Below are 10394 nucleotides of genomic sequence, written 5' to 3'. Positions count from 1 at the left end.
GCTGAATGTCGTGTGTTTACCTGTTTTTTCTGCTCCATGTGATTGCATGGCTAGCTAGCTAAAGTTCCCATGTGTTTAATGCTCCTAGCTGATGTAAGCCACAGCCTATGTTATCACTAACGGAGAACATCTTTATTTTATTTAATCAGAATGGTGATAGTTGTACATTTATTTCTGTAAGTGATTAACAGTTACTTCTCCAAAGTTGTAATAAGGATCTAACTGGTGTGATGGTTATGGAGCCTTTCTCTGTGTTTTATTGCAGAAACTGTTGCCATTACTACTCATGTAGGCCTACAGCGTGACTGCCTGATGTTAACTTCGTGCAACGATCAGTAAAGAAGTTTGAACCACCACTAGTGACTCTGTGCTCTCTAGCAGGAGCCCTGCAGCGGCTAATATCATTCATCATCCAGCAGTTAAAAAGGAGTTAGTTTACAAGGGGTTAATTTCAACAATAACGACTGTCGTTACAACAGCCAGGAACACTAACGATATCGACGATCCTGGCAAACAAACCCCCTGAGGTTAAATAGCTTAGTTTCCCTACCAGTCAGTCAGAAATGAAGAAGTCCTTTGGATGAGGGACGAAATGTCTTCTAGCATCTTCAACCAAGTCCAGCTGCCCTTGATTTTAACCTTTTTTGGATTGTATAGTCTTGTATTCAGTCCATATGGAACAGCTAATGAATACATGTTTTTGCTTCCTGTGTTATGTGTTGTAGGATTAATATTGGCAATGTTGATCAAGCCCGGGGTCAGTCAGAATGCTGCAACACATGATGATGATGATGATGAAACCTTCGACACAGTCGATGCCTTGATGGATCTAGTAAGGTGAGGAGAAAGTGTAGATTCTGACAGACCATCCTGATTCTTCCACTACTAATTTCTCAACATGTTTAGGATACAGTTTCCAGCTCAGCAAGGTTTTTAGGTCAGTCTATACCAACATTTCAGAAAACGCTGGACCATTTAATCAGATAATTTTAAACACGTGTATTCCTTTAGAATTGCATCCATCAGTTTTCTTACGCAGAAATGTGAGGTGTGGTACAACTAAGTAATGTTAATGTTAATGTTGTTGTAACATTTAAAAGCTGATTAATCTATTTTTAGTCGTCAGGTTCATGATGATAGATGTATTTGGTTTTTCTTTACTCTCTTTATAGGAACATGGTGCCAAATAATCTGATTCGGGCTACCTATCAACAGGTTTTTTTTTTTACTCAGGTATGCAATATATGGCCCCTGAAGGGAAACAATGTAATATTCAGGATTTTTCTCTTATCATTAGTACAAGACTCGGAAAGTGGAGGTTGAAATTGAAGCAGATTCGGACAATTCTAACCTGGAAATGGTAAACATGTTTCCTTTTGTCACTATGGAGAATTTTGTGTCAAGTTTACATTCACAGTGATAATTGCTGATACACAAAGTTGCAGACGTTCTCCCTGAGTTTCTCATCTTGTTTCAGAAAAGAACAGAAATTCGTCTGGTGGGTAAAAACATTGAAGGACTCAATAGTGTGGGTCTGATTGTCTGGTCTATTATTTTTGGACGGGGCCTCAGGAGGATGGGAGAAAGAGGGAAACTTTTCGTGGATATCCTGATCGCCCTCAACAAGGCCATCAGACATGTAGTCAAAATGGTAATAGGGTAAGGTGAAACAGCACATATGTTCTGGAAGAAAATGTCAACTTCTGTGTTTAAAAAATTTTGAATCTATAATGATTTACATATTTTATAAACTAGTAAACATCGTTCCCTATAACATTTATTAATTTTTTTTCTCCTGCGCTGTCAAAATCTTGGCTGGTTTCTTTTCAACCTGTGCTGTAATAGTAACTGTTTAAACTGTTTCACATTTTCCATCAACAAGGTCAATGAAGTGTAATTTTCACTCTTGTTTCTTTTCCAGCTTCTTGCCTGTCGGAGTGCTGTTCATGACTGCAAGCTATGTTGTTGAGGTTGGGGAGAACTGGCAGACACTCTTAAAACTCGTAAAATTCACGGCAGGCAGTGGTCATTAGTGGGTGTGTTCTCTTTTCGCACTTTTTGCACTGTTGCAGAGACATTGTGAATGCAAACTGGAGTTGCTGTTGCCAGTTATTTCGTTTGGTGTAATCAGTATTCATTGTGTAGGTTTTGCTTTTTCAGGCTTGCCATCCATGGAGCAGTAGTTCTACCACTGATCTATCTCCTGTGTGTGAGACGAAACCCCTTTCCTTTCATGAAGGGGATTTTGCCTGCCTTACAGGACACCCTGTTCATCTCGCGTAGGTAAGACAATTAGAATTTTATCTTTCTATCTATCTTGAACAGAATAGTATCAGAGATGATTTAGATTAGTAGATAGAGAGAATATATAGATCTTTAAGAACTAACAAGCGATGGACTTTGTCTCAAAGGTATGCGGCCCCGCAGACTGAAAAATGTTGTGAGCAAGTAAACATGATTGACAGAAGAATCACGCGCTTCATGCTGCCGATTGGGATCAACGTCAACATGGACGGAACAACCCTTTATGAAGGTCGGCGGCAGTTTTCATCGCCCAACTCAATACCATCACTCTGAACTGGAGCTTGTTAGTTACACTTGGGTAAGTCACAATCATATTTTCTCATTCGCTCTTGGCATTAAAGGGTGCTTAGCGATTCTTATCCAATACACTTTTTGTTAAATTCGGTGAATATTTCCTCATGGGTAGGTAGCTCTCTGTTTTCGTGTGCTTTCAAAGGGTGAGGACATCTACAGGCTGGCGTGTGTAAAGTTTTCTTCCTTTCCAAGTATCAACAAGGATGTATGTTTGCATTCAGCTGCCCATTCGGATTACTATTTCCAAAACAGTATTACAGTTACTAATCATATTAAGGCTGCCCTACTGAACACACCATCCCTGACGTGAATGCGCGACCGCGCTGCAGCTTTCTGCAGGTTTCTGCAGGTTTCTGCCTCTTAAAAGGAATTTTTTCCTTGCCTCGTCGCCTAGTGCTTGCTCTTGGTGGGAACTGTTGGCTTTCTGTAAATATCATCATAGAGTACGGTCTAGACCTGCTCTTTTATGAAAAGTGCTCAGAGATAACTGTTGTTGTGATTTGGCGCTATATAAATAAAATTGAATTGAACTTAATAAGCATCGGATAAATTGGGTATGATTTGATTATTACTTGTTATAGGTCTAATGTTTACTTTGACTTTGTTGTCGATTGATCAATCATATAGCCTATATACACTTTGCTGTATGAATGGTTGCTTTTTAAGTCTTTATGTTCTTATGTTAAAGGTTTTGGCAAGTTATAAAATAATTTCTTGTGAATGGTTGTGACAGGGTTTATAAGGCCTTTTCAGACTGGCGCGGTCGTTCTCGTCTCACGCACACGCCCACACTCTGCCAGAGTTGAAATGTAAAAACTTTTCTGTTTCTTTAACAGTTAGGCCACTGGTCTTAAACACGCAACAACCTTTGCTGCTGTCTTTTTATTATTATTATAGAGAAGTGGCAAACGCGCAGTGACATTTGTCTTTGATTCCCGCTGCAACACATCCGCCAAATAAGTTATTGTATGGGTCCTGCTTTACCATCCATCCTTATCGGGGTGTGGGGGGTCTCTGTATATTTCCTTGCTTTTTTGCCCTTTGCCAATCACATGCCTGATAAGACCAGGGAAGCGGAAGACCTGTGTTAACATCTGTGAGGGGTTTCAATGCTGGATAAATCTACAACATTTGAAAGGAATGAAAACTGATGCTGAGGTTGCTCTGTTTCTGCTGGACAGGTGAGTAACGTTAGTTTTGCTGTTCCACATAAACGACAGGTTCAGTATTACTGTCTTGTCTGTCTGTTGTCATGTTTGTGATGATCCCAGCTGGTTAGCTTTGTTAGCTTAGCCGCAACTGTCAGTCAGTATGTGTGTGGTGGAAGACAAATAGAGCGTGTGTGTGAACAGTGCCCCAGTGAATAGAATAAAGACTGCAGCTTCTCAGGACAAAGAGGAGCTCCCGTGTGTTGCTTGCCAACTGTTGAGTAAGGAGTGAAGAAAGCATTGACTTCGGCCCTGGAGATATACAGTCGCTCCTGTGCTTCCCAGCTCTTATCAGTCACTGTATTTTTGTACAAACTATTTCAAATAACTCGCTAGTCTTTTATTCTGTTGTGTTTTGGATGCTGTGTTTGTGTGCTTACACATATTGTTCGTTTGATGATGGTTGTTCACTAATTGTAACTATTAAAGTTCCTCTTGATAATCCTACCGATAAATAAGCTAGACTCCTTGTCTTAGATTTAAGCTTAGAAAAGTATTTTGCTTCAATAGATATTTAAATATTGACAGGCATGTTGTCACAACTTCTACAGTGTTGCTAAAACATGCCCTCTTATTGAGACAGCTAACGTGCTCTCGGACAGCAGACGCTGTGGATTCTGCTATATTTCAGCAGAGTAGGACTGGTTACCATGGCAATGTACGTTCATGAGTTTGTTTATCAACAAACTCTCCACAGAATCGCATAGTATCCCTTTAAGACAGGGTACGCGCGGGCTCTTAAAAGTATTAAAAAAGTCTTAAATTTCATATTCCAAAATAAGTCCTTAAAAGTATTAAATTTAATTTACAAAGTATTAAATTTCGTTTACCAAGGTCTTAAAATCTAGTGTATTTTGACATTTCTATATTTCATATTTTTCTGAGTCACTTCCTTACAATGTTGATTACCCACAGTTTGCCAAATATTTTTTGCCAAATAGCTTAATTTTGTGCTCAAAGTTGCAAAAATTGCTTAGTTGTGACGTATGACTATAGTAATTCCATAAGTCATACGTCATTCTCCGAGCTTGCGCAGGTGCATTGTCATGCCTTGTTAAAAAACTGTCACGCCTCGTTAAGTTAGAGCATCAAACTGATAAACATCGTTGTGAGCTAGCTAACCAGTTTATCATGTAATTTACTTAGAACTTACAGTAGGTATGTTTCTCTGTGTCTGATTGTTGGTTTGTCTCTGACGTGCTACTACCAAGCTAACTTCGCCTGAGAATGGGCAAGTGTCTGAAATTCAGAAAGCCAGAGATATGGACAAGTTGGCAGTTGAGGCTGAGAGCAGTGCCGCTGAGGTTTGCGCAACAAGCGGGTCGGAGTGCAAGCCAGTCACGCTATGGCGAGCGCTAATGGAACAGCGAGCTGGAAGACCCGCTGCAGGTTACTGGTCAGTTAATGTTACAACAGCAACGGAGAGACAGGTGTGTAGCCTATAAGACGAGGATCGAATGAAAACATCCATTTCACCCCTTAAGAGTTCTTTGTGCACAAATATTGTATTCATTTCGTAGTTGTTATTTACACTGTGGATACTGGGGACATGTCTCCATCACTTCGTTTAAAGCATTTGTTAAATATGTTCTGAAAATGGCTTGCAACAAGAAATGTTAAAAAAAAACAAATGAAATACTTTGAGAAAGGTTTATTTGCACAATAAGAAAACATGCAATGCCATTTAAAGATAGAAGAAACAAATGTGCAATTTCCAAAAAAGTTTCTTAAGCTAAAAAACAAGCTGCTGAGTACTGCATTATATTCTTTATATTATATTCTTTGAATTGTCACCTGAATCACTTTGTATAAATAAAGACAATTCTACCATAAATTGGTGCAGAAAATGTCTCCAGAATAGAGGAAATTAAGTGTTTTAGTGCTCAAAATTTTCTAGGGGACCCCCAGACCACTCGATTTTTATATTTCAGCAATATAATTCATCAAAATAGTGTTGAAATATCTCCTTGTCTTGTTCTCATGAACCCAATATTGTAAATCGTGCATGTGAGCTAAGTGTATCGTCACACCCCTAATCTGAACCCTTATGTCCCCACCACTTTTCAGCACAAAGTGACATCTTTGATTCATTTTATCAAAGTACAAACACACCCAAAAAAGCTTTAGTGTGTTAAATATAATGTAAATAATTTTCTCGGGCTTAAAATTCATACAGATTTTCCATTATCCAGATGTAAAGTTGGTATTTAATTTCATCCTAGGTGGTATTAAAAAGGTCTTTCTGGGTACCCTGTAAGAACTGGGGTTGAATTTAGATCCTCGGGCAGAGGTCTGTTGTCTGTTCCAGAGTCTCGACTGAAAACTAAAGGGGACAGAGCGTTTGCTGTCAGGGCCCCGAGGCTCTGGAACAGCCTGCCCGAGGAAATCAGGTCGGCTGAGTCCGTGAACTCTTTTAAGTCCCTTCTTAAAACATACTTTTATAGGAGAGCCTTTCCCGATCTTATTTGACTTTATTTTATCCCTTTTATTTTATTGTATTTTACTAATTTTATATTCATCTTAAATGTGTATTTTAGTCTTTTCAATGTTTTTCATGCTTTTATCTTGTATTGTTTTTGTATTATTGTCTCGTGGGTATTATTGTCTTTACACTTGTTAATGCACTTTGTAACTTGTTTTTGAAAAGTGCTCTACAAATAAATAAAGATTATTGAATTTTGTGCAAGTAGCACACTGATTTTAGTTATAAAATAATATGTTATCTTTACTGTATTTTAGAGTGGCACAATTATTTCAGTATATGGTTCTTTCCATGGTTCAGTGAGCTGATGTCTCAGTCATTGTTGGTGTACGGTATTGTGTTGTCAGCTGAGAGGAAGTAGCTGATGGTAGTGTCACTATTGAAACTTTATCCACGTCTGCTCTTCACGGTTTGTTTTGCTTTGTCCGGCAGCAGCTTTGGCTTTTAGTCTCTGGTGTTGCATCCAGAATTTTATGAACAATGATGTAAAAATCAGAAGCCTGTCCATCATTTTGACAGATTAAGTCTAAGGGCAAGGTACCGTAACGTTAAGTAACTCATTCGCAACGCTGTATATAACTACATGTAGACCACCTGTAGTAGACCCCCTGTTGGTGGCGTGCGTGCATATTAATTAGCTGTTGTCTGCTAGTCTTGTCTTTGATCCCTCATGCATGACCTCATTGTCTAGCTGGCTTTAGTCATCTGCATCGGTAGGCTATATCGCTACGTAGCAGGGCTCAAGTGGTAAAAAATGATTAACCATACTGTTTTGGTGTCTTATAAAAATGTGTGTCAGCTCTGACCTCATACACACAAAAAATTACACATGGAGCAAAGTCAGAGGCTGCTGAGCCCGGTAATGTTGCCCGCTTGCCCGGCTCCGGCTCTCCACCAGCGCCGCTCCCCACCAGCAGCAGCATAATGTTGCTTCAAACTTGAGTGGAGAGCTAGCCACCAAAGCTAGACAGTAACCGATGCAAGAGCACTTACAGTAACTTTACAGATGTCACTGTATGTGATCTAGTAAGTTTGCTAACATCAACTCGAGACTTATAGCTTGTGGCTAAACCTCTAGCTGATTTTGCTCGAGTCAACAACTTTGTTATCACAGGCAAACCTCAGGCAAGCACAACACAAGACATAGCAAGCCAGCTAATAAATGATTACTTACTAGTCCAACAGAATGAAGGCCAGCTCAGCATCTGTTCCGTATCCTTTAAGCTCTTTTAGCTCACGTCAACGAGTAAAGCCAGTATGGTTTACTCTTAAATTTGGCAAATTCTTGTAAACTGAGCTGCTTGCTGAGACAAACCCGCCTCTCCCCTCTCTACTACTACTCTATTTAAATTTCCCAACGGTATGAATTTAAAACCGTCAAAAACACAGATGCTCCTCTTTCTATTAAACTCCAACAGGCCGCCGTCAGGCCAACAAGTTCTGCTGATTTCCAGTATATTTGCTCAGGTGTGTGTGCGCGTGCGTGCAGTGGCCATATTTATTGGCGTTTAGCCTTTCAAAAACAACATTTTCACTGCGGTCAAGAAGTTGTTGCCACACACAAAGAGAGGCACGCAGCTGGATTAGGGTCAGTGACCTAGCACAAACTATTTTCTATTTAGGGGCGGCTGTGGCTCAGGAGGTAGAGAGGGTTGGCCGTTAATCAGAAGGTCGGCGGTTCAATCCCTGGCTCCCCCTGGTTGCGTGTCGAAGTGTCCTTGGGCAAGATACTGAACCCCTGGCGGCTGTTCCGCCAGTGTATGAATGAGTGTGAATGTTAGTTTCCGTTTGAGCACTTAGGCTCAGTGAATGCAGATGTAGTGTAAAAGCGCTTTGAGTGGTCAAAAAGACTAGAAAGGCGCTATACAAGTACGGAGCATTTATCATATGGTTTAGTTAAATTCAAAAATTACAATTTGAAAATAAACTCATAAATTACATTGTTTTTTTGAGGACCTAGTCTAAAATTTCTGGTTTTAATAAATTTTGAGAGTTTGATGGCAAAAATGTCGTTGTGGTATAACCATATATACTTTTTACCAAATAATTTAAGTTATAAAAAGTGAATAATAACATACATACTTACATAATAACTATTTAATAGTAAATAAAAATAATAGAATTTTTTTTCTGAATATTATAATTAATTTGAGGTATAATGTCAGTCAAGTTAACTTCCTCAAGTGTGAAGGTGGTGTAAACACCATTCAAGTAGCCATTTTGTCATTTTTATGCAAGAAGATCTTGTAACAAAACAGAAAACAGAGGACCCCTGATGACTATAACTGCATACCAAGGTTGTCTGTGAATGTTCTGTCATCCAGGTCATATTTATCCAGTGTGGGTTAAAATGACATCTGGACATGGCTTACAATTCCATAATACAGTATCTTCGACCAAGTCATGTTCTGCAAGGTAAAATTACTATTTTTGCCAAGGGAGTCTGGTGGCTTTGACAAGAACGTGGTAGTGAAGAAGTATTGTGTCTTTCCCCTGCAGTGTGGTGGTAGCAGTGTCCACTGTAGGAGAAGCCGGGATCCCAGCGACAGGAACAGTCATCACTCTCTTCATTTTGACAGTCGTCGGGATTCCTGCGAGGGACGCTTCCCTTTTGTTGGTCATAGAATCATTGCTGTAAGTTTAAGCTGTGTTTTGGCAGTGATTACAACACTTGACATTAAACAGCACAGTGTGAAGAAGCACATGCACTCAGCCCTGTGTTGTCTTTCAGAGATCGCTGCAACACTTCTGTCAGCTTAGTGAGCGACTGCATTGGTGTGGCGGTTGTTGAGCATCTGTCAAGAAAAGAACTGGAGCAAATGGACGAGCAAGGACAGGACATGGCGAGGTGAAATTTTAATTTACCTTTTGTTTTTACAGCATTAAAGGCAACATCAGCAAATATTTGATCATTTTAACCCGATACATCATAGACAAATGAACAAGTCACATTGTTTCTAGTAGCATATTATCAGAGTATGTGAGTGGAATGAAGCTCACATCTACCTGCAATTATTTACATAGATTATAAAAATCTCATCTGCACCTTCGGCCATAGATTGGACATGGAGTTGACCCAAGTCCAGGTCCATACCAGCAGCCAAGTCCTTCGACACAGCAGAAAGTCAACTGCTCCAAGAAAGCAGCTGAAGATCAAGCACATGTAGCTTCAGCTCAGCATGAACAGGGCAGACTGGAGAGTGCAAAAAATGTACTTTTTCTCTTTGAATTGTTGTTTTAATTATTTGCTATTACATTTTCAAAATTGTTTGCATTTTATACTTTAAAATGAACCTGTTGAAAATTATTTGTTAATGTGATTTATTGCGTATTCATATCCTTTTTTGTAGTTTATGCAGATCTAATTCTAGTGAGCTAGACAGCAGCTGTGTACTCATCTCAGCATAAACAGGGTCTGAGCATCAGCAGTAGGGATGAAACGGTATGAAAATTTCATATCACGATTATAGTGACCAAAATTATCACGGTTATCATTATTATGATGGTATTGTAAAAATGTGCCAAATAATATTAAAATGTACTGATACACACACTGAAACCATTTCAACAACTTTTATATTGAAAACTACAAATACAATTGCCAGCAAATAACTTTTATAAATAAAAAAAGTCTGCAATACCAAGAGTTTTTATTTTATATTATATAGATAATATAATGATCCCGTGGACAATTACATGAATACAAATAAGTCTTTATAAGACAGAGATAGTAACTGCAGTGAGCCCAAAAACTGACATAAATACAGAGGAGTCTGTAGCGTTTCTAGATATGCTGGTTGGTTGACTGAACTGCGTAACGTGTTATCATGTGCAGTGGACAAATAGACTCTGTTGACACATGACACACACAGCAACAGAGCAACTTGTGGTGTTTTTAAAAGAGCAGCTAACACTGAGAGCTTCAGTGTACACGCTGCAAGTCAGAGAGAGAAACAAAAGCTAAAAGTTAACTCACCCTGCGTTCACTATAAGGTTATTTTCTTCAATCAGCTTTCCCTCAGCACATGCGCGCCTGCTTCTGGGAGACGCTGGACAGTGTTTGCTGTACCGTACCCGGTTATCATGGTAATTAAAATGTGTACGGT

The 10394-nt window shown here is 39.2% G+C and overlaps 1 protein-coding gene and 1 pseudogene across 1 annotated transcript; both read left to right on the top strand.

Moving 5' to 3' along the window:
- Nucleotides 1-725: 725 nt before the first annotated feature.
- LOC119917777 (excitatory amino acid transporter 3-like) lies at nt 726-2018 on the top strand (the record flags this gene model as incomplete). The annotated part of the gene is made up of 5 exons (XM_038738199.1): nt 726-837; nt 1173-1215; nt 1298-1360; nt 1478-1659; nt 1922-2018. Coding segments are annotated over 5 exons (497 nt in total), but the record flags the coding sequence as incomplete, so codon positions are not given.
- A 1-nt stretch (nt 2019) lies between these two features.
- On the top strand, nt 2020-9595 carry LOC119917776 (annotated as a pseudogene).
- Nucleotides 9596-10394: the final 799 nt, after the last annotated feature.

Source organism: Micropterus salmoides, unplaced genomic scaffold (genome assembly GCF_014851395.1).
Source record: "Micropterus salmoides isolate LMB-PRFRI ecotype aquatic unplaced genomic scaffold, ASM1485139v1 Ms_hic_scaffold_2212, whole genome shotgun sequence".
NCBI lineage: Eukaryota > Metazoa > Chordata > Actinopteri > Centrarchiformes > Centrarchidae > Micropterus > Micropterus salmoides.
This window is presented reverse-complemented; position numbering and strand designations above follow the sequence as displayed.